We start from the raw sequence: 24807 nt of genomic DNA, 5'->3' as shown, positions 1-24807 counted from the left end.
GCCGCCATTTTCTAAGCGTCTCTCCCTGAAACGAGAGAAAAAGCCCCGCGCCGCACGGCCGTGTGGACCGCCCGCTCCTCGCCGGGAGCCGGACATTCTGTTTTCCTGCCCAACGTCGAGTCGCGGATTCGCCCCCGTTCGGAAGCGGAGTCGTCGCCGGACGACGGATCGCGTCGCGGCCTTTCTATTTCGCCGTGGCGGCGGCGAGGCGACGGCGAAGATCGTTGATTCGCCCATTGCCTCCGAATCCGGAACGAAGCCGAGCGGCTGCCGTGAACCGGGGCCCCCCGTCAGGCGGCGCTTTTTTTCGCGGGCGGAGGTTAATTCATGGCGGATTGATCATCGATTAAACCGCGCGTTTGTGTTTGCGCCCCTTCTGCTGCTTCTTTTTTTTTTTTTTTTCACCAAAAAACTGCAGGGGGATTGTTGCCGAAATTCCCTCGGAGTGCGACCTCGTCACGTGGTAGGTTCCTCCTTTTTCTTTGTTAGCGAGCTAGCGGAGCCTGGCGGGGCTCGACTCCCCCGACTACTTCTTTCCGGGACACACACACGCACACACACACACACACACACACATCTGCATTACCGCCGACACATTCTCGTGTTAGTGGAAGTGGAGCAAAGGGACGAGGCACCGCAGATCTACGACAACACACTTGACTGTTTCCGTGTGTGCTCGAATCGCAATGCAACACCAGGTCTCCACTGCGCGATCGGCTGCTAGGAAGAAGTTGCGTGTGTGTGTGTGTGTGTGTCACGGCTGCAATGTGACTGTCTATCATATCACACACGTCCTGGTGCTTCATTAAATTCATGATCATAACCGTATCTTTGACTCTAACCTGTGAGAGGAGCGCGAGTGACGTAGCCAGTGACTCGACGTGTTCACTCGTCCACCAACGAGGTGTCGCGTAAAGGCGGGTTCCACCGGGTTCTGTTTGTTTTATTTTAACATTTGGTATGAGCTCCCCGCCAGCGGGGCGGCAGCAGGGAGGGAGCAGGGCGGCCGCAGGGAGGGAGCAGGGCGGCTCGCGGCTCCGTCGAGCGGCTGGTGCGTCTTGCATCAGCAGGACGAGTGTAGCGTGTCGAGATCGACTCAGCAGATAGATCCATGTCTTCTTCTGTCCTGTGACTTGTCGTGATCGTCGTCCTGATGGTTGTCTTGGGTCTCGGGTGATCCACAGATCGCGCCGCTCGTCAGTGGAAGCTGAGAAATGACGAATAGATGGAGAAAGAAACGCAGTTCCTCTGGCGCGCAGTGTCACAGCAGCACGTGTTTTTGTAAACATCAGGAGGACATTTTGGGGCAGATTACGTTCTGCTCGGACGTGGACGTGATCTCTCTCTTTTGTCGCACCTCGTCACCACCCAACACACGCTCATCACCATGAGTCTGATGTGACCGTGTGTTTCCTTCCACGTCCGTGGTGTTGGGAGAGGAACGGGGCGTTTTGCAGGTGGGATGAGTCGCGTTGCATAATCCGCCTCGGAAATACCAACATGGCGTAGTGCGGTGAAATACTGAGCCCCCCATTCATCCAGAGCCCTGCAGACCATCCACTGAAGATGCAGGCAGGCCCCCCCCCCCCTTCCATCTTTCTCTTTCAATCTCCTGTGCTATGTATTTCAAAGGGATGCTTCTGTAGGAAGAGAAAGTTGAGATCGATCGATCCGTGATGACATAATGAACCACTGGAAACAGTTCTTGCATCTGTATCTAGCGACGACCTCTTACTGCGTTTGATACGATCACTTTCAGGGGCAGTGATATGTGGGAAATAGGTTTTTTGTAATAGGGTGCACACAGGAAAACCTAGTCAGGATGACATCATGTGCTTTGGACTAATGCTGAGGCCTAAATCCACCTACTTACACATGATGGAAACCAGTGCGGCACACGGATCATTACCAGGGCACAGGGGTTCGGGTCAATTTCGCATTATGGGCTTTTCGTGTTTCTTGCCTCCATCAGAAACGAGTTCCCGAAGCGTATTCTTTAAAGAAGAAGAGCCTTGTGAGTCAGTGACAATGACTGCTTGTTCACACACACACACACACACACACACACACACACACACACACACACACACACACACACACACACACACAGAGTCGTGGGTGTTGTTGGGAGTTATTTGTATTAGCCTGGGATTTCACTGGGATGTCTGCCGTTATTCCATGTTTATTGTTTATAGCGTTCCACTCCCAAGGTCAGCGCATGTCATTTAAATATAAAGTTGTGTTTTTTATTGTTATCTAAACCTTCTAAGAGGGTTTTCTGTTGCAGACAAAGACGTTATTTGGGATTACAGTGGGACCGGATCGCGTTTTGTAAGACAGGCGATCTTCGTCCGAGGCGCTCCCTTCGTTCACCTGGAGTGATTCTCCCGGATCCTTTTTGTAGGATCATTTTTAGCAACACTCCCGAGCCGGCAGGTCAGCGAAATGTCAATGAGTCACCCCGTTCATTTGATTAGGCCTCTCACTCGATTAGCGGTAGACGTTTTACTTGGTTTGTGTTCTTTTGAGTCGGTACAATGGACTTGTTAGAGCCTTTGTCACTGATTATATTTTGGTGGCAGATGTTCGGGAAATGGTACTTTCTCTGGGTGGTGGTTGGTAATTTTCCACTCACTACAAAGGCTAACAGAACCTGTAGTGCAAGTCTCTCTGCTGTTCGTCTTGCTGCATATAGCTGTAACTCGCCTTCGTTTGACTTTCCACCTGAGAAATGATATTGCGGGCGGACAACTATGAAGAGAAAAACTATTGTTTGACTAATATCATGACATGTTTTTAGTCCGCCTGGCCTTGACACTGAGCTGTTGTGTTTCATGTACAGTCTTCCTTCAACATACTCTCAGGCAACTGAGTTCACGGTCACTCCTCATTTGACTGTTGTTCTGAATAATCTTCAGAAATACAAATTAAGACTTTTTTTCCTGAGCTGCTGGATCAGTATTAAATCAGTATTTAAAACTGTTCTAGTGTTTGCATATGTTTGTTTGTTTGGAGAATATCTTCTCCACTCAACTCACCACAGACCTACAACAGATCAGACATTTTTAACGTGACCGATGTGTTTAACTTTATTTCCTGTCTCCTCTCTGCTCCCGTCTGTCTCTGTCCTGTCCAGGCTGTCCTCAGGTGGGGCAGTAAGCGGGTGGTGTGGAGCAGGCCGCGGTGCCCGTCCCTCTGCACTGCATGGCTGCGATGGCGCCCGCTCTCACCGACGCCCCAGCCGAAGCTCACCACATCCGCTTCAAACTGGCTGCCCCATCCTCAAGTCTCTCACCGGCCAGTGCAGAGAACAACGGTAACGCCAGCAACATCCTCATCCACAGCAGCGGCCCCGCAAAGTGCAAGGCCGCCCCCGAAGAGTGCCCTCTTGACTTTTGTGGCGTCGACCAGGAGCAGCAGCAGCAGCAGCAGCAGCAGCAGCAGCAGCAGCCCCAAGCCGACTCTGTGGCACAGGCCTCGGCTCTGGGCAAACTCCAGCCACTGGTGGCTTCTTACCTATGCTCTGATGTGACACCTGTCCCTTCAACTAAGGAGTCAATCAAGCTGCAAGGAGTCCTCATCAAACAATCTGTGTTGAAAAGCCACAGAATACTGCCCACATCCCTGCTCAACGGCGGAGGAGACTTCCTGTTGCGGAAGAGGCAGGCGATTGAACTCTCTGGCAGCCAGCTCAAAAGCCTCATGAGTGGCAGCACGAACGGAGGTGGCCAGGCCATGACGCCGGTCAATGGCCTGGCGAAAAAGCTGGCCACGATGTCTGGCTCTGGCTGTGTGGTGGCAGTGAACGGTGACAAACCTTCTGCCACCACAGACTCTCAGTCCCAGAACCTGCCCTTGGACTCTCAGACCTTGACGGCTACTTTATCAGGGCACATCCCGGTGAAAGGAACCCTAAAACAGAAGCATTCCTCTGGGGTTTCTCAAAATACAGATGGAAGAAACATTGAGCCCTCCGTGCTTCAGTCTGCTGCACTTTCCCCCTTTACCCACGACAACCCCAACGAACAGGTAAATTTAGAGGAGGCTTACTCACACATGCCTAGCAGTCAGCCACAGGGCTCTGACAGGGAGAAACCAGGAAGCAGCCTGCAGGGATCCCCGTCCTGCACACCTGCACCTCCCCTGCCCTGTACTTCCTCCTCGGACAGCCTTGACGCTCACGTCAGGGAGCGCACACTTCTCAACAGCAGCCGCCAAGCTGAGATCGAGAACCGGCTAAGGCGCTTGCGCAAGCGTCTTCAGGTGGTGCAGGCCAAGCAGGTGGAGCGGCACATTCAGCAGCAGCTCGGCGGCTTCTTGGACTCGGCGCTCAGCCGGATACTGGCCGGCAACCGCAAATCGGAGACAGCTACCCCCACGGCGACGTGGAGGACCGGACGCCACTCGTCCTCGAACAACAGAGACGGCCTCGGCCGCTTCCTGAAAAGCGGCTCCACGCCCCTGGAACTGGAGCGGCTGTATCTGAGCGGATCGGCCAACCTGCACTCGGCAGAAAGCGCCTTCGACTCCGACGTGACAGAAAGTAGCTCTGGCGGAGACTCGGACCTGGAGGAGGAGGAGCTGGCCAGAGTGGACATTGAACAGCGTCATGTCAAAATGTAAGTAAAGACAATTCACTGCTGAAGCGCAAAGTTGACTATTGAAAGCAGCATTTTGTGTGATCCATATTTCATATTAATGATAGTGTTAGTAGTAATAACTTGATGGTCAAGTATCTCATATTTCCAGTGCCCTGAGCTTTTTTTTATCTGCCCTGCGAAGGTCCCTGTGATATGCTACCTGGGCCTAGCAGGTGCTGATGACAAATTATTACGGCCTCAGCCGGGGTTGGGTCAAATTCCAGGGAGGTGGTAGAGATACCATTCGGCCAGAGAGCGCGAGTGCCCCGCACACGCACACACACACAAACACACACACACACACACACACACACACACACAGTCGTGTGGGCGGTATCACCCTGTGGAGAATGGACTCAAAGTAAAAACCGCTCTCTCCCATCACATGATGCTTCCTCCTGAGAGCCGAGGCTGAAACCGAACGTTCTGTTTATCTGCGAATGTTTTGATTAAAACCGAAACCAAGAAGAAACATAAGAGTCAGTGGTGCGATGGTGGGGGGGGGGGGGGTTTGCCGAAGGTGTGGGGCTTTTATGTTTTCATGGGCTTCCTGATGCGATGTCAGGTTCGCCCTCAGCTGGAGCTTTGCAAATGTATTCCATGGGAAGTTCACATCAGAGTACACGTTTGTGTGTCATTGGCGTTTTGGAAGAAGGAGGCAAAACAAAGAGCAGCAGGGTCGGCGGCATTAATGGAATTACTGACCTGTGCAGGAATTGGGTAGATTATTAACGAAGGAGCTCAGAACACACATTTTTATTGTGCTTTACTGTGTTGACTTTAGACCTTTGACCTAAATATCTTCAGAACCTAACAGGAAGCCGCTTCATGTCGCCGGCGTGATTCAGAAATAGAAATGTAGTGTCTTCATCCTTCTTCTTCTTCTTCTTCTTCCATTGTGAGACCAACGGAATTGTAACAGTATTTTATGATCTTGATTGGGGGGATGGAGAAGCTACATCTATGTGACGGCAGGAAGAGGGGGAGATATTGATCAGTTCATGTAAACAGCTGCAGACAGAAATCTTTTGGTTGGTAAATTTCCGTTCCATTTTTGACTTAAGATCTTTAAGCCCCCCCCCCCAAAAAAAAATCTATTTTAAAACCTGATTATTCAGATAAGATGTATAAAAGAATATAGTTTGTACAAATGTCAACTGTGACGTTGCGACGAGGAAGTTTGTTTACCCAGAAAGGGAATGTGATTCTTCCATGGGAAAGAAAAGGAGGCCTGGCAGCTGCTCATTCTACTGTATCACAACCTGAAGGAAATGGTTGGTGATTTTTTTCAGCACTGTAGAATTTCCTGTTTTAATTCCGTCTTATATACATTTTTACTCTTTAACTGACACTTGATTTTACAATTTAATACTTATTGGAGCCCTATATTGCAACACTTACAGACATTTCCACCATTATTTTTCACCGTATACGTTACTATTTACATTATCAAAGAATCCAGTACGTTGTAGGGATGATATTATTATTTTTTTGAATCATTTTTGTCCTTGCTTAATGCAAACGACACCTTGACTAGTGAGGAGATCCACACATTTGTCACGGCTGGGGCAGAGTGAATCAAACACACCCTTCCAGTCACTCCTCCCAAAGCAGTGACATCACCCTCACCTGATGTCACTCAGCCCACAGAAGTCACATGACTCAGTGTTATTTGAATACAGCTTAACACCATTAAACACCACAACTTATTTCTGTACGCTGCCTGGGAGATGTGCAACAACCCAGCAGTCCCCATTAGACAGCAGGCTAACAGCTAGTGTTAGCTCCCTGCAGCTAACACAAACAAACCGGAGCCTGTGATTAGCAATTTGATGAGCAGCCTGTTATGCTGCGTAACCGTTAGCAGATGTGTCTTCTTGATAAGGACAAGCCTGAAAAACAAAGATGATGTAATAACTACGGGGTGAAAGGACAATCGTATGATCATGTCATTATTTTATGATTTTTATATTGATGTTAGTACAAGATATTACATTTTTAAGCAGCATCAGAAGTAGCTGCAGCTGTTTAGCTCAGCACAGCTGGCTACATGACTAGTTTAGCCACGCGTGTCTCGTGATTAGACTTGACGTTTGTCTGCTACGTGAGATAACAGCGTCAGTTACAGACATGTTTTTGAGTATCTTTATGCTTTTACAGTAGAATCTGAATTTTAATTTATCTTCAGCATGATCACATCTGTGATATATTTGATTATACTTGACCGGTTAATCGACTGAGCCTGCAGTCAGTTTTTTACAGACCATCCATTTATGTCTTGACCCTGGTTTTATTTATTTTTTCTTTAGTCATAAAATTATACATAATACATACACCAGCAATTTGCTTTTATTTATTTTATCAGTTGACCAATTTTTTTGTTAATTGTAAGTTAATGAGAAACGATATTACTTGAAACATGTATCCCTGCTTCTGACTTATTTTAATAATTCATAATATTCTAAATATCTATTGTAATGAAAGTGAAAGACCGTTGAAAGCTGTAGGTACTTTCCACAGTAAATATACTGTAAATACCACAGAGTACATTTAATGACATGTATTTGTTTGATGACAGAAACTGGAAATAATAAATAAATAGATGTATTCTCGTGAAATCAGGAACACGGTGATGAAATACAATAATGATAAGAAATGAATAGATGTAGTCGTGACTGGGATCAGGGGGGTTCTATTGTGTACATTTTTGTTTATGACATCTCAACTATAAATGCCAGAGATAGAAAAACAAGGTTATATGCGGCATTTATCACAGGTTTTCGTGAATATTTATAGTTCAGTAAAAGATTCAACCCTCGTTTCAACAGAGTGGATGTCTGTACATTATCAATCTTTTACAAACACAAAGTCATTGTTCACATCGCCTCATTATGTTCACGCTCTGATTAAAATCCAATGCCTCTGGTTGGTTGCTGAAGCCAAGTAGACCAATCATATGGCAGTCTGTGAACAGTAGTTCATACAGTTCCGCCCTGCATAGAGTTACATATTTGAGAAGGCATCTGACAGACGTGACATAATATTCAGATTGTACAGTAAGCGGTGGGGCAGCTAGGTCAATAACACGATTCCTGACTAGCTCTTTACAGTCCCCGCTGCTTTTTATTCTTATATTGACAAGAATGTTCCAACGTCCTCAAACTACCAAGTTCATTTCCCAGGAAAAACTCATCTGCTTCAATTTGAGCTGCAGTTAATCTATCAGACATGATGACACATCGTCTTCCTGCTTCACCCCCATTGGTCAACTATCATAAATATATTTCTGAAGCAACAGCAGATCCTTGACGGCGCGTAAAAATAGCTTTCCATAAATGTATGGATGTTCTTAAGTGCTTCTTTTTGTCAGTCAGATGTAAAGGGGGGAGAAAGAAAACCATCAAACCTCCACAAATCATTTGAAAAGCCGGAGCTAGTGAGTTATTTTGGAATATTCATTAACTACATGAACTGTTTTGCTTCCAGAGTAAAGTCCTCGTTTCTTCCTGCGTCCTTCCGCTACATATGTAAAGGTTAAATAAAATACAGATGTAGTTAATGATAATTGTAGCTCAGAACCTGTTTTGCATAAAGCTCTCCTTAATATCCTTCATTCATAACACCGTACCAAAGCATATGTGAGATTTGAATTGATTGTTCAATACATCCAGTTATTGAGGGACGAATCACAGATTAAATCGGTCGTTCTGATCCTCTTGACGGCCTGTTGAAGCACGTATGGAGCTGCTGCCTTCCCCCTAGCATACGACTTGTTTAATGTCGTTTTCCACTCATAAATATATCACAGATCTGACAACATTCAACAGCCACGAGTCCAATCCCGTTTTTATTAGAACACGTGTGACGCTGGCCTGCATTTCTCCCAACAACACTCCTTCAATTCAGGCATAAATAAACAGACGGAAGTTCTAGAGTTGTTGTGTTAATGTTACAGAAGCTGATGGCAGCGTAGATGTACGCCTGCCTTGGAAATTTAGAACTGTCCTTCTGTGATTCCTTCATGAGCAGGCGACTAAATGCTGAGTTGAACGTGAAGCAAATTTTCGCGTTGTGATACTCGCACGAGGTTGGCCACAGGATCAATTGCGCTTATTCATGCAGACAAACACAACCCACTGCTGCTATTGGCCTATTCTTCCCTCCGTTGAGCTGGAGGTGCACAATTTATCCTCCGTTTCAGATACAGTGTCAGGACGTCAGACGACGGCAACTTGGGGAGGACAACGCACATATTTTGCACAAGTTCAAATATTTCAACTCGTGCGAGTGAAACGAAATTCGCGCCCACTCGTGTCTTTGCATTGAGTTTTTTTATGTAATGTCATTGCACGGAAAACTTGCGTTGCGTCGGGTGTGAACACAGAACAATGATGATCCGTCTGACAACAATTTGAAAACTGGTTTTCAGTTCCCAACCCTGCAGAGGAGGAACTCTCAAACAACGTCAGTCTAGTACTTAAACCATAATGTCTCATTTTCACAACTGACATTTTGTCTCAGTTACCAATTAATGGCTTTAAACCGCTCTGCGCCCGTCAACACTACAGCCAATGTAATGTCTCCTTCAGGCAGCAGCACCTCAATTATTTAACGTCAGCCGAGTTGACGGCAGCGTTGGAAAAACAACCTATTTGTGCCGCTGGTTTGGATGCAGCAGCAGCAGCAGCAGCGTCGCCGCTAGCAGCTAATCCCCGTCTCCGCCGTAGACGTGGTTTCCCGTATCTCTGAGGATTGGGGCGCCAGCCAGCATCTGACGCCGTGCTCCTGCTGCAGGGCCCGTCTGCGAACGTGACATCCACCGAGGTGTGGGAACTGTTCGCTTTCAGATGGGAATGTGTTGGTACGGGCAGCGGATTCATTAGATGTGGAATATTCACCAACGGTCTTGTCTTATAGGCGCGCTAAAAATCATCAAGAGTGGGCAACAATAATGCTCATCAGGAAATCTCAGATCTTACATAATAAAAACCTCTGAGATCAAACGGCAAAAACTGCCTGAAAGTGTGTGTCCACGCCTGCTGCCCGCTTCGTCTGGAAGATGACATAACTGCATGTTGCCTGTCGTATGGTCTTTATGCAACAGGGCGGTTCGGATGCCCGTCTGCTGCTGCTCGTGAAGTAGGGTAACTAGGCTGAGACTCCAGCGTGCCTTTCATGCTCATGGCTCAGCATTACTCTGCAGTCCGAGGAGCTCAGCTATGTTTTTTTTTTCCATTTCATTGCTCCATATGTGTGAGAGTGTAGGTTTCTGTCCTGTTTGACACATCTGGATGCGTTTAAACTCGGCCCAAGTTCCTCAACACGAACCCACAGGCTGTTACATAACCCCCCCCCCCTTTATGTAATGACTACTGCAGCTCTCAGGCTGAATTTGCCCTCCCTGGTTTTTCCTGCTGCCCCACACCCTGTCGGCCTCTCTCTCTCTGACGCCGCTTCCTCCCGTGTTTGAGCAGCTGTCCCGTCAAACTCCGGCCAACCCGGCATATCTGAATAAAGCCTGTACAACATCTCATTGCTATGTGGATGATTTTCCACTTCTTTTTTGCGGGGTTTGAAAATCCCCGACTCGAGAGAAGAAAAACATTTAGTTGACAGCTGCTGCTTTGATTTTCCTCCTCCTCGTTACTGAGAATGAAGAATGACTGACTGGGCGTTGAGGAGCACGTGTTTGTATTGTTTTGTGTTCCTCTGGATTTATGTTTCATAGACTGAACACAAGTCAAACGTGAAAGTATCATTGTCGATTAAACCGAGTCAGACACTGTGCTCGGTTGAATGTTTTCTGATCAATTATGTTTCCCCACATTTGAAGCTTAAGCCACGTTTTCCTTAATGGAACGTGCAGCTGCACTGAGAACCCTTAACCCTAATTATGACCTTAATTAAAACTTGAATCCAGTTAAGCCTAGACACGTTTAATATCCTGATATTTCAGTATTTAGATGTGGCCTGGATCACAACTTGGCTTTAATGGCTTCATATAATCCTGTTTGGGAAATTTGTGTTTTGCTTTTTGAAAGCTCTGCAGAGACAGGAAGCATTTGGGAGTAGGCATGTTAGCTTCAGAGACCAGTGCTGCCCTTGCTTCTTGTAACAGTCTGAGAAAAATATTTGTGGACTTGTTATAGTTACAGTTATATATCTGCACATACGAGGAACCAGGTCTGATTGAGGACAAATGAAAAGCTGCACTTTGAACTTCTACTAAACTGAGCACAGTTATTTTTACAGGCAGAGATGAGACGCAAGCAGCTCAGTTCTTTGTACCTCGTGGTATTTATTGATATTTATCTTGTCAATACTAACATGTTTTGATTTTAGCTCAGAAAACTACTATCTCTCACTTGATTTATTTTATAAACTGGACATTCAAATGGAGTGTAAATGTCACTTTTCTACAGATTAATGGCGATATGATTGTTTAATCATCGTAACAGAAAAACAATAAGATGCAAGACATTTATTCTGGTAAAACTGTTTATTATAAAATGCATAATTGGGCGCACAATGCTGCCGTCAGGTTCAGCATTGATAAAAACCTGCGCGTGATAATAAAGTATAATGTATAAACTCTCAAACAGGACACTCGTGTATAAACACCCGACTTCACACAGCTGCTCTCAGTGCCGAGTGATGACAACACGGACAGAAAATATCGCGGCAGATTAATGTCTCGAATGGTCGTGTTGTGGAGTGTACAGTGTAATTACAGGCGTCAAAACAAACAAAGTTAATCTCTTCCCCACCTGTCGGAAAGATAATACACAGAACTCCATTATTAACAAACACACAGGAGGAGAAGATGAAGAGATTGTTATTAAAAATGCACTTAAATTTCGGGAGCTGTGACATCATGCATAAGAAGATAGATGTGTTCTCTTAACTAGAGCTGCAACAGTTAATCGATTAGTAATCAACTACTAAATTAATCTGCAACTATTTTGATAATTGATTAATCGGTTCAAGTAGTTTGTATGAAGTCCAAATTCTCTGATTTGAGCTTCTTAAATGTGAATATTTTCTGGTTTCTTTGCTCCTCTGTACCCGTAAACTGAATATCTTTGGTGTGGACAAAACAAAACAGCATTTTGGGGGTTTAGGAAAACCCAATTGACATTTTTCACAATTTTATGAAATTTTGTGGACCAAACAACGAAGTGTAGGGCTGCAATTTACAAATTATTTTCTCTGTCGATTATTTTCCTGATGAATCAATTGTTTTGTTCACACATCAAAGAGATTTAGTTAATTGTCATAGAGGAGCAAAGAAGAAGCAGAATTTTTTTTCTCTCCATAAAAACTACTTGAATCGATTATCAAAATAGGTTGCGATTAATTTAGTAGTCGATTACTGATCGATTAACTGTTGCAGCTCTAGTCCTGTGTGTATCAGGAGAACACGTGTCCGCCCGTGCTGGTTTCGAACGTGGCGGTACGGTAAAGCGGCGGCGGCGACCCGCCGTACGACGTACTGTGCCCTGCATCCCAGAGAAGCTCCACAATGGAGAATGTGCTGACGGGACAGAAAACGCAGGCGGCCGTACTGATCTGCCGCTGGTGCTTTGTGTGAGGAGGAGAGGGGGGGAGGGAAGTATGTCCTGGTTTAGAGGGGGATGGAGATCCTGGTGTCGGGAGGGAGGAGGGGGTGTTTCCTCAATGCTGCTCCATTGACCCCTCCTCCTCCTCCTCCTCCTCTGTTACTGACGATTAAGGTCATTGACGCCTGTGTGTTTGTATTTTTGACTAAACATCCCGTCGTTATCATCTTCACTTGTAGATTATTAATGTTAATGAATCTGACATGTCGGACCAAACAACTAAGTGTAGGGCTGCAATTTACAGATTATTTTCTCTGTTGATTATTTTCTTGATGAATCAATTCGTTGTTTTGTCCACATACCAAAGATATTTAGTTTACCGTCATCAAGGAACAAAGAAACCAGAAAATATTCACATTTAAGAAGCTGAATCAGAGAATTCAGACTTTTTTCGGTCATAAAAGCTACTGCAACCGATTAATCGATTATCCAAACAGTTGGCGATTAATTTAGGAGTAGATTACTAATCGATTAACTGTCAGTTCCCGCCCTTTGCCCCCTTCGTGTGACCTTTACGACGACCTCCTTCTGCCTCTTGTACCAAGGCCGTTTTCAAGACGTCCAACACATGAATCTCCTCCAGATCCAGATTTTCCACTGGAGGGGGGGGGGGGGGGGGGGGGGGTGTCGTTCTACCTGGTCCATCCTCCCTCTGCTTGACCATCGGTGAATCTAGACTCACAGGCCTAGGTGTTTTGTGCAGTAGATGGTGAGACACACACTTCCTGTCGTCGTCGCCATTGTTGTTTGAGACGAGCCTCTCCGCAGGGACTTGGCGGGGTCCAAATGAATTTGCCAGTGCATTGATCTGATGCACCAGCCATGGGGCGTGTTCGGGAGGGTTGCAGTGTTTGTGAACACACAGTACGTGCGTGTGTGTGTGAGAGAGAGAGAGAGAGAGAGAGAGAGAGAGAGAGAGAGAGAGAGAGAGAGAGAGAGAGAGACAGGATTGAGTCTGTACAGCATCCATATGAAATGTTATCATCCAGAGACGCTGCAGCAGTGTCCTTCATACTGTGATGCAGAGTGAAGGGAGGACTCATGACTCGAGGCTGATGTCTCTTCTCGGAGCTCCACAATGAGACGGGATTCCTGGTTAGATTATTGGTTGTCTGTGATTCCTGACCCAGCCCCTCACCCCCTCGTCCTCCAGCTCATGTGGCCTGTACATTGCTTTTAAAGCCAGTCTGTTCCTCACCAGGCTGCAAGAGCTTCCCAGTCCTGGTCCTCCCCCTCTGTTCCTCCCCCTTCCTCCTTCCCTCCCTCCCTCCGAGCACCAGCCTCGGTCCACTTCCTCCGTCCTGGTGGAGCTCTCTGCAGATTGAAAAACGGAGAGTCGGGTGTGGGGCGGAGAAAAGACCGAAGAGTGTGTGCACCGGTCTATCTTTGTCTGCCATCTGACTCACTGTTTTCATTGTTCATCCGCGGTCACTGTGTGTGTGCGTGTGTGCGCTCTGAGGGGAAACGGCGCCCACTGTGGCCGTTGCCGTGTGGTGCAGGAGCAGACATTTTCCTCTCATCATGTCTGCCTTTTGAAATGCCCATTCTGTGTGTCACACTGGTAAAATGGAGTTTCTCCGCTTCTCGGTCGACTCTGTGACACGTAAGTAAAGCGGCGACATGGAAATCCGCCCGGTTCACATCCGAACCCCTAGTGTGCGACGCTTTGTCTCATCACTCTGGTGTTTTCTCTGATCAGAGAGGTTTTTGTGCTCAGCTGGGAGCTTTGTTGAGATGCTGATTCACTGACCTCTGCAGTCTGACGGAGGAAATGCTCCCAGGCTCCATAAATAATCTGCTTCAAATGATCCCAGGGTTTTTTTTTCTTATCAGTGTATTATATTCGACGGGACGATTCATGAAAACAGACGTCCACCACTTACAACTCTGTGATAAGTGTGTTTGTGGAGAATGATTTGATTTTGTCTCGTCTACGTCTGTTACAGCAGAGCTGTTTATTTTCTCACTAAATCATTGAGTCTGGAAAATGTCAGAAAAAGCAGAAAACATCCTCATATGGTTCTGCATCTTTTTCTTTTTTACCTAAAAGCAAAAATATTCAGTCAACACTGATTTATAACAAATAAAATCTGCAAATATTTTTATTAAAAGGCTGAAAACAGCTAATTTGTTTAGTCCTCACAAATGTTTTGAATCACAAATAGTTTCGTATTGTTTATCCGACGAGTAAGTGACTGACGGTTGAAGCTCTGTAATATATAAAATCATAAGGAATTGATTGAGAGGAATTGAATTCTATGATCACATACGCACCCTCATGTAGCTGTAAACTAGAGCTGCAACAGATAATCTATTAGTAATCAACTACTGAATTAATTTGCATATATTTTACTAATCAATAATTAATCGGTTTGAGTAGTTTTTATGAAAAAAAGGTCTAAATTCTCTGATTTCAGCTTAAATATGAATATTTTCTGGTTTCTTTGAACCTCTGAGGAGGATCAAAAAATATTGTCTTGGTGGTTTTGGGAAACACGATCAACATTTTTCTCCATTTCATGGACCAAACCACTGATCGTTTTATCGAGAAAATTATCAACAGATCAATCGATAATGAAAATAATCGTTATTTGCAGCCCTACAGTAAACACATGACCACACTTATTTTTTAATCATTTATTTCTGAAATCTTGAGAAATGTTACACTCGTACACAAATATGATGAGATTCAAGAATAAGAATCTTAAAACGCGGAATGTTACTGCACCTTTTTCATTCACCGTCTCACCGTCTTGGTCTCTTTCGGACCCTCCCCAGATGGAAGAGGGCGGAGAGCCGCTACACGGTGGAGCGAGCGGCCATCATCAGCCACTGGAACTGGCTGCAGGCCCACATCTCGGACCTGGAGTACCGCATCCGACAGCAGACGGACATCTACAGACAGATCCGCGCCAGCAAGGTCAGTCGACGCCGACTGTCTCTGATGTTTATGAAGTTGTGTACATGATGAAGAAGATGGAGAATAGTTTTAACACTAGGCTCTGGGTTCCACAGGGCTTAGTGGAGCTGGGAGGCGGTTCCCCCGGCGTGGCGCCTGCAGGTGGGACGGCGGTGAAGGTTGAGCCGCTCAGTAGTCAGGTGAGCAGAGCGAAGGTGAACACACAGGGGCGGGTCTTCACCTACAGCTGATCACAATCTGTCTCTTAGGTTTTAAAATATAATCCAAACTGACGCCCAGTGCAAAAAAAGCAGATGTGACAATTCTGGCTCTTCTACATTTTATGCCACATCCTGGTCGGGAAGTTTCACTTGGATCTTTTTGGTTATTATGGGAAATAAAATGACAGTTTGCTTGTTGTTTTTAATTCGGTGATATTTTGTGGTTATGATTAAAAATTGCGACGCAGCTGGAAGAAGAGGCAGTTCATTTAATAATCTCAGTTTTAATGCGCCTAAAAACTTCATATACTTCAGGATATTTTTCTTTTTCTTATAATAGAATGTTTGTGCTGTGTGAATAACATTTCAGCTCATGTAAATGACCTTCCCTTTGAGTGTAAAAGTAGAAATAATATAAAGCTATATTAAGGTAAACGTTTATTCAGCTCAGTAATCGTCTGACCAGGTAAATATAATCTGCTGACTGTCGTGTTCGCTTTCTATTCAAACAAACCTGATAATGATTCAAAATGTTAATTTCGTCTGTCCATGTAAATCAAAGCGTCTGGCGGAAATGAAATGTTCCCAGCAGATGATTTATTTATGTGTATTTTTCGCCCTCCGGTCTGAATGAATCAGACAAAGGCACTTTTAGTCATTTCCACATCGTCTATAACAGGATGAGTCTGAATAAGTTCCAACGTGTTTACACAAGCGTTGGAACAACTGCAGATGAGGCCTCGAATCTCACGCTGGATTATATGTTCAGTTTTTTGGGGGCGTTAGGATTTTGTGTCTTCAAGAGGCAGATTATCTTTTTAAAGCAGAAATAATCTGAAGAAAATATGGCTGTGTTGCGAAAGTTTGGAATAAGTGAAATGAGACTTCACTTAGGTTCGATTGTGCTAATGTGATCTGGTGCAGAAGATGTTTCTTCACTTTTAGACCATTTTCACAAATCCAGTCTGAATAATCCATTTTGTAGTTTCCTAAAATATCCCGGGTTCCTCCTGTCAGCACCACGAGCTGCAGCCGCGCTGACTCTCGTCTCTTTATCTGTCGATTTGCAGGACGTCGGCTCAGAGCGGCTGGAGCACACTGGCCCCGCCCACTTCGCCAACACGGAGGCCGGGCCGTGGAAAGGTCAAAACGGACAACCGGTGAACGGCGTCCTCAGCAGGTATGATTGACCGAAAATAAATTGGCAATTGGTTTTTCGTTATTTTTTTTAAGTATGACATAAATTGATAGTCATAAAACTCCTTTTTTGCAACTAAGCTATTATTTTCATGATTACAATTTTGTAACTCTCTTAATGCAGAAACATTTTTGCTTCTTTCAGCTTTTCTTTTCTGTTTTATGCAAATTAAATGTAATCAATTATTTAGGGGATATATTTCAGTGTTAATCAGACAGAATCAAGACGTTAAAAGACGTCACGCCGGAGAATTTAGTGTTTTTCATTGTTTCCTGACATTGTATAGACAAAACAACAGATTGATTAATGGAGAAGATCCGCAGATTCATTCATTGTGAAAGTAATCGTCAATTGCAGCCATATTTACCAGTAAATACCATAATATTAATGCTAAGTTAGATGAGTATTAGATTTAATTTGAATGTGTGTAACGTCATGTTCTCTGTGGTGGGGACAGGATGTCGGACCAGCAGCCGTCGGCCCACGACAGCACGTGTGTCTCCGCGCGGACTCGACCACTCGTCGGCTGTCGACGACGTCGCCTCATTCAGCCCAACACGGTGCCCAACCTCCACGGCAAGGTGGGTTGACATCACACTGTGCTTTCACCCGATGGGGAACCGAGAGGAGCCGGCTCCTTTTATAGGCTCGATACTGAAATTGGTTGCAAAAAAGCTCTGCTCGGTTGCACAGGTATTCTGAGACGTTGTGCGTCCGCGCTGCTCTCAGCGATAAGTTCCTCTGCTCGTAGCTGAATGAACAAGAGGCGCTTGACATTGTGAAAGAAAGTAGGGCAACTTCCCCTCGGTCACAAAACAAAGACGAGTTATCGGCCTTGTGACAACTCACAAGTTTTTAGTGGAGGAAAAAAAATAGAAACGAACTTCCAGTTCTGTGGGACAGTGAAGTGTTGATGGCAGAGCTGAAAACAGTAACATCCAGTGGTGAGTGACATTCAACAAACGAGCCCCTTTTTTAATTCATGAATTTATAGTGTCGGCACAAAACTGAGGCTGTTCGGTTCTACGAGTACAACTAGCAAAAAAGTCTGCTTATGAAACGGCATTTAAATCTGCAAGATCTGCACCAGATATCAGCCCTGATTTATTCATTTTTTATCAAGATCAAAGGCGGGAGCGTTTACTCAACTCCTGTGATTCATTAAAGTCCCCCTCCAGTCACGTTTTTGAGTATGTAAAAATAATCTGCTATGCCTAATATTTTGTTAAACATTGCTTACCCCAAAAAAAGTTTTTAAAAACCCTCTGAAATGGGGCTGAAAACCATCCACTCTCTCTCCCTCATTGAGGAATTCTGAGACTATGAATATTCATGATATGCAAATAACAGGCCCTGCCCACCACCGCTGCTCACGCTAGGTTGACCGGTGGAAGAATGTGATCAACAAGATGGCTAGAGGCAACATCGGAGAGATTCAGACTTTCACCCACTGATAATGTTAACACCAACTGTCTGATAACACACTTACTGTCCTCGCATGGATGCTAGCTACTAATGCTTACGGTCTGCTTGCACACCTGCCGTCCTCTCGTGGATGCTAATGCTAACGCTAACTGTCTGCTGACACCAGCCATCCTCTCGTGGATGCTGCTGATGCTAACGCCAACTGCCACCTGCCGTCCTCTCATGACGCGTTGCATCTGCTGCACTGGAAGTTTCCGGTTTCTTTGCCTCACATTTGCATATTCGACAGCCATTGGTTTTCTGTATTTGTGTAGTACCAAATCTAGCTTGAACAGGATTCATTTGAATTTCAAATTGCAGAGAAGTGACACAGAAATCTCCTCCTCCAGGAGAGGAATGTGAAAACACCAGATACGAGTCGCTATAGTCAATGTCAGACATGTTAGAGGACAGAGACAGAAAAAAAACACTTTTTTGAGTGAAGGTTGGTTTAAATGTTGAAGGAGCGTCTCTGAATATCGACCACATTGGCCTCACATGGTTAACGGTTAGCTTCTTCCCGCCCGCAGGCGCCGAGGAGCAGCTGTGTCCAGTGTAACTGCCGGCTCAACCCCAGCTGTGTGATGTGCGGTGGCTGGTCCACCCCCAGAGAGGAGCCTCAGTACGAGCTGCCCACCCTGGAGCGCCTGTCGAGGCTGGATCTTGGCGTCCACCCCATCCTCTCCTTCCCCGACGGTCAGTGTCTGGGTCTCTCGGCTTTAAGTCCAACTTGCTTCTTTTTTTTTTTTTTTTTTTGCAAAAGTATTTTCCTCCTTCGGGACCGGAGGAACATTAATGTTTCATGACAAAGTTGTCTTTACAGCCACAAGACGATAGTTACTTTGACATAAGGTCACATACAGTAGTACTTCTCTTTTGGCTCATCAATAATCGAGCATTTCATTGTGATTTGCTAATGTTGAAATTAGAGCCTCAACTGTTAATCCATTAGTAATCTACTACTAAATTAATCGCCAACTATTTTGATAATACAATTTTTTTCTCACCATTTTATGAAATAACGCTGTGTTTCTGTTTCCTACCGCAGACGTTTGTATCGGCCTTCGTCTGCAGCAGGTGATGAAGAGCCAGTGGCAGACCAAGTCGCTGGAGCGGAGCAAACCGCTGAAGAAGCTCTCGCTCAAACACAAGCTGTCCTCGTCCAAAGAGAAGCACAAGTTCACCAACTCGCTCATGGCCGTCAGTAAGTCCACACACTCGACCGCCGAGCCACAGATCTGAAGGACTAGGTCGTTTATAACAAATCCTCACAGTGAAATAATGAAACTATATCTATATTTAGTTTGTTAATAGTCAAATCTGGGCTCATTATTGTCAAATGTTTGTTTTTCCTGGTTCTTTTCACAGTAGCAGTTTATTTCAGGTCAATTTATTAAAACATTTTTTTTTTAAATCCAGCTGTTTTTTATTATTTCATAACACTTTTTTTCCCAGAAAGTGTTTTTTGAGAAAAGGCCCTGAGTCAGAGGAGACGACCACATGCTCGGCTTCACTCACACATTCTCACATCGTCCACAGTAGATTTCATTGTTACTGTCATTTTAATAGTGAAACGCACTTTTGTGTGTTTACATTTATGAATTACGAATTACTGAGCTAAATTTAAAACCTCAACTCTTCATCTAACATTTCAAACTTGTCTGGTTTCCTGGTGTTGCAGGACTGGGCCACTACAAGAACCGCGCTGAGAAGCCGAGGACGGTGGACGGCGTGGGCGGCGGTGGCGTGCTGAACGCCGCCAGGCTGGAGGGCCAGGCCGTGTGCAAGACGGAGCGGCTGCAGACGCTCGCCACCGCGTTGGGGCCCTTCGACAAGAACTACAGCCGCAAGAGATTGAGAGAGCCGTCGCTGGACCGAGCCGACAGTGAGTGTTGACCGACGGACTGAAAGACGTGTTTAATGCTGAAAGGTTTCCCTGGTTTTGACAAAGTGAAACTCGGAGTGTTATTTATTTCGTGGCTCTCCTGTCGATGAGTTTCACCCGAGGATCGAGGAGAACAAGAGCGAGCAGCAGTCTTAATGTGTGTGTCTCCTCTCCTGCAGCCTCCCCTAAACTTTTCCTGGACTCGAGCAGCACCTGCCCAACTCTGGCCAACATGCACTCGTCCCTCCACAGCCCGCTGACACGTCAGCTGTCCACGTCTTCAGACAACTCCACGCCGCTGGGCCCCGGCGGCCAGAGCGTCCCCAGCACGCCCGTAAGAAACAACCACCAGCACCGGGCCCCGCCTCTCTCCTCCTCTCTTATTGGCTCGTCGCGGTGTCTAAAGCAGAGCCGCTCCCTGAGACGTCGGACGAGGAGCTTCCTGTTTGAACCTCGTGGTCGATGTTTCTTAAGGCGCTAAAACGCTTTGATGCTCAGGAGAGTCGGTGTCGTGATTTAATAATCCAACTATGATTCGAATGCTTTCAATAAATATTTTATTGTTTAGAAAACTTGCTGCCAGAGACACGTCTCGTATCCGAGGATCCGGCAGCGCTTCATTTAACTGCGTGATAACAAAATGGATCAGAAATATGCGCTAACCATTTCTTTTCCCGTGCCGACGGTCGATATCAAAGCGAAGCCAGAGAGCAGGTTGTTTTTACCGGGTTCGGGTTCCGCGGGCGATCAGGACGACTCGAGCGGCGTGAGAGCGAAGACGTCCCCAGACTGAACCTGCACACGATGTTCCACTCTGAAGAATCTCAGGATGTTTCTCGGACACAAACTTTGGAAAATGTCCGGAAACACCTTTTTTTCCGCCGGGCATTTTCCGGAGTTTTGCCGTTTCACGTATACGAAGAAGATGCACTGCAGGAAATCGTCCCTGAGTCCGACGCGTTCACGAACAGCAGCAGGACACATTTCCCCCCTTCCCCCATTTTGGATTTCATTACAACTGAAAGGACAGTTTGCTTTTTATGTATAATAATATTTATGCATCTTCTCCTCGCCCTCCTCCCTGCAGCAGCAGCAGCAGCAGCAGCCCATCAAGAGGAGACGAGGTGAAAGCTCCTTCGACATAAACAACATCGTCATCCCCATGTCTGTGGCCGCCACCACCCGAGTGGAGAAGCTACAATACAAAGAGATTCTCACCCCGAGGTAAACGTGGACTTAGTTAAATCTTTCCCTTTATTTTTTTTATTCACAATGTTAGTATTATTCAGTTTGTGAATCATGTTTCATAGCTGCCAAATTCCCATCCTCACGTTTATTTGTCCATCTGTGCAGTTGGCGAACGGTGGACATCTTCTCTCAGCCGATAACTGAAGAGGACGACGAGCGGGAGGCGAGTGATTACTGTCTAAACAGATCTAAAATAAAGATTCAATAGATATATAAACTGTAGGAGATGAAGTGATGGTTAAGGTTTATGGTTTTATGGGAGAAAGATGCAGAACATTTCACCTGCAGCTTAATATTTTTAATTCAGAACATGTGGCAGTGAAGGAAGAGTGACACCTGGTGGTCAGATTTTTTAAATGTTTTTAAATGATTTTCATGGAGGATTAAATTCAGATGTTTCATAAAATCTCAGAAAATAATTGCCATTATATATGTATATATATACAAAAAAAAAATCCAAGATGGATTCATCTTATTCGAATCTTAAAGTCTAGAGTTGAACTTTGTGAACTCGTTTAACCTGTTTGCTCAGTAACCAGCTTCATAAATCATTACCTTTATTTTCTACGTGGTTAATAATTGACTGAAGTTCAGAGGTGAGCGGTGTGTCGGGGTCCTGACGGTGTTTTATGTCTGCAGGTGGAGGACCTGACGGACGCCGCCTTCATCCAGCTCCACCAGCCCCACGAGGACCAGGAGCGATCTCGCTGGACCTGGATGGCATTGGCTCCGGCAAAGAGGCGAGGCAGCAGGTCGTTACCTCCATGCTCGCACACACACAGCGACTAACTTGTGTTTGAACGTGTCTCACCGTGAACTGCCTCGTCCCGCAGGTCGTACAAGTCCGTGGACGGGCGGACCACGCCGCTGCTGTGCGGCACCAACCCCCCCACCCCACAGCCCGCATCCCCGGACCCGGGACACTGCCCGCTGCTCCACGAATACAGCCACGTGCCCTCGCCCATGAGCCCGCCCAGCCCCGACACCACCTCCAACCCCCACACGCCCTGCTCACGGGACTCCCACCGCCTACTGTCCAGCGAGGACACGCGCTGCTCCACGCCAGACTTCACCTTCGAGGAACGGGTACGTTGTGTCGACGCTCGAGTCCACTCGGGATTTCGATTGTAGCTGTTGATTGTGAATAAAGATGGCCGACACGATAGCTTCCCAAAAGTGAAGCCAAATCATCATGGTAGCCCCCTGGTGGCTGCAGTGTAGGTCATAAGCCCCACCCCCTTGTAGGTTTGCTGCAGTGTAGGTCATAAGCCCCGCCCCTGGTGGCGCGCTGCAGTGTAGTGGCTGGCTCCTGTAATAGGTCATCACAGGAGAATAAAATTGAGGCAGAATTTAATTTTAAACTCTTAGGAAGAGAGTTTAATTTTCTTTATGATTTCATCCTTGTGGACGAGTGATGGTGAAATGAAACGACTTTGTAGATGCTGATGATTTTCTGGATTCATTGTTTGGTCAGAAAACGATGGAAACACTTTAATTTTTATTTTAGTCCATGATATTTTCAGATTCATTGTTTCCTCCCGTCATTGATCTGAGTTTACCCTCAAACATCACAAAGAGAAAAGAAACTGAATGTTTTCTTTTTCTGAGCGTCATTAATGAACTTCTCGTGTTTCCAGACGGTGGCGCCGTGGGAGCGCCGCAGCTTCCCGATGCCAGAGGACCCGCCGCTGGAGCCCGAGCCGGAGGGCGACCTCCTCCACATCCGGCCCAGAATGCGCAGCATCTCAGGTTGCCGAGCGACGGCCTACGGGCGTCTGGACTCGGACGACATGGATCCGCCTTGCGGTGACGACGACGGCAGCGGCGGGGGCCTCGGCCCCAAACTGAAGGGCTCCGCCCACCGATGAATGACTGACAGGCTGAGGTCGGCCGGCCCCGCCCTGCCCCCACACAGCCCAGCCTCCCGACCCCCCACCACCACTGCTCCTCTCTGGCATTAACAAGCAGAACCTCAAAGCAGAATAAAGATATTAAATGGGTTCCTGTTGTTTGATATTCAAACATCAGTCTAATACTTTCACAGTTTTTAGTGAACATTATGGAGATAGAAGCCTTTTCCCTACACTTGTTTTTGTCACAGGAAAAAAAGGATAAATGTAAAAAAAGATAAAAACGTTTAAAAAAAAGTCCAAAAAAAGCTATAAAACAACACGTTACAAAAAGTGATTTCTGTAGTAGACTAAACAATGTACATGGGGCGTAGTGGTGATTCGTACGTGGCGTGTTCACTCGTAGCGCACTATGTAGCGGACTCCTCAACAATATGGCCAAAGGGTGTTTTCTATCGACTAGTTTGCTTGTAATTCCCATGTACATTTTTAGTGGAGTGACAAATAACAAAACAAGAAAAAATACCCCCGCCCCCTTTCCTCCCAGCCCCGCCCCCCTCATCCAAACAAACAGGTACATTTGAGATGTGGCTCCTCCCCCCTCGTCCCCCTAGAGGTCGCCTGAAAACCACCAGAGCACTTCTCCAACTGCCAAGTCTCGTTATGTCGCTTTGCTTCCCTTCGTCTTTCTTTTCTTGTCCATTCCTGAACATGTTTGATTTGTATTTGTTCCGTCTGTTCCAGCGTAACAACACATTCTCGCCTCTCTCTCTCTCTGTTTTTCCTTTTCTGGAGTAGTTTAAAAATCATTCCTCGTCGAACCGTCTCGTCCCCGCAGGCTCTTCACTCTTCTGTTGTCGCTTTGTTTTGTTTTTTTAAAAAGAGGGTGACGGCGAACAGAACAGAACCGGACCGGGGGGGCGTCTTTATGAGCACTTGCCCCTTTTTTCAGGAAGCGCTGCTGCATGCTGGGGGAAAAAAAACATGCTGATGTTTAGCACACAGACTTCCCACTCGTTGGAGAGGGGGCGGGGGGGGTGTAACTCGTCACCATCTGTTCCGTTTCACTTTTCCTCCGTCTTTGCTGTATCACAAAAAGTCAAACTGTGGCAAAAAATAAAGACTTAAAAATAAAACACACACCCCCAAAACTTTTATTTCCTCTGGTTCCCCTTCGTCCTGCAGAACGTCTCCGATGTAGCAGCTCCTCTCCGTCAGACGCCGCCCTGAGCTCAGGTTCTTCAAGTGAAGGGAATCACGTTTCTCTGCCGTTCAATAGTTTCACTCTCAAAAAGAATCGGATCCAGACGTTTGTGTCGCAGGGCGAACTCCCTCGTCCATATAACCACACTCTGCCCGCCCCTCTCCCCTCCTCCCTCCCTAATTGCTATGCAAAAAAAAAAAATCCTATGGTTGTTTCATTTGACACCTCTTTTTATGCCGCAGCCATTCAATCACTGTTTTTTTCCTCTTTTCTTTTGTAGTTGAGCGAAGATGTCGATGTACCTGTTCGATTGTTGCAGCAGTTTAACCTAATCAAAAAGCAAGACTTGTTTTTTCTTTTTTGTAAATAGTACCATTAAAACATTTATGTTTAACTTGGTGCACGTGTTCTGGCCTCAAGTCCTTCAGAGCGTCAACTGCCCGAAATCACCGCTGCGTTAAATGTTCACTGAGTCTTTTTAAATAACGTGAACGAATTGAAACACAAATTCAAAATGGCCGACGCCGGATTCCCTCTCGTATAGAGATGAAGCAAGTGATTTCGGGCACGTCGCTTCCT

At 46.0% G+C, this 24807-nt stretch overlaps 1 protein-coding gene across 5 annotated transcripts in view; it reads left to right on the top strand.

Annotated features, from left to right (window-relative positions):
- LOC118287803 (KAT8 regulatory NSL complex subunit 1) overlaps nucleotides 1–24627 on the top strand; it is a 28497-nt gene extending 3870 nt beyond the window's left edge. The window contains exons 1-15 of one of the 5 annotated variants that reach the window (XM_035613371.2): nucleotides 4–463; nucleotides 3137–4619; nucleotides 15038–15179; nucleotides 15275–15358; nucleotides 16450–16559; nucleotides 17035–17158; nucleotides 18572–18737; nucleotides 19090–19245; nucleotides 19714–19926; nucleotides 20106–20260; nucleotides 21011–21150; nucleotides 21280–21337; nucleotides 21814–21926; nucleotides 22008–22260; nucleotides 22812–24627. In XM_035613371.2, the coding sequence (XP_035469264.2) occupies nucleotides 3205–4619; nucleotides 15038–15179; nucleotides 15275–15358; nucleotides 16450–16559; nucleotides 17035–17158; nucleotides 18572–18737; nucleotides 19090–19245; nucleotides 19714–19926; nucleotides 20106–20260; nucleotides 21011–21150; nucleotides 21280–21337; nucleotides 21814–21926; nucleotides 22008–22260; nucleotides 22812–23042 (3360 nt within the window). In that variant the 5' untranslated portion in view covers nucleotides 4–463; nucleotides 3137–3204 and the 3' untranslated portion in view covers nucleotides 23043–24627. Of the gene's footprint in view, nucleotides 1–3; nucleotides 464–3136; nucleotides 4620–15037; nucleotides 15180–15274; nucleotides 15359–16449; nucleotides 16560–17034; nucleotides 17159–18571; nucleotides 18738–19089; nucleotides 19246–19713; nucleotides 19927–20105; nucleotides 20261–21010; nucleotides 21151–21279; nucleotides 21338–21813; nucleotides 21927–22007; nucleotides 22261–22811 lie in introns of those variants that run through there. The other 4 variants (XM_035613374.2, XM_035613373.2, XM_035613372.2 and 1 more) reach the window with 4 other exon arrangements.
- The last annotated feature ends 180 nt before the right edge of the window (nucleotides 24628–24807 follow it).

Source organism: Scophthalmus maximus, chromosome 16 (genome assembly GCF_022379125.1).
Source record: "Scophthalmus maximus strain ysfricsl-2021 chromosome 16, ASM2237912v1, whole genome shotgun sequence".
In the NCBI taxonomy this organism is placed as follows: Eukaryota; Metazoa; Chordata; class Actinopteri; order Pleuronectiformes; family Scophthalmidae; genus Scophthalmus; species Scophthalmus maximus.
Note: the sequence above shows the minus strand (reverse complement) of the source record. Positions and strands in the feature narration are given on the sequence as shown.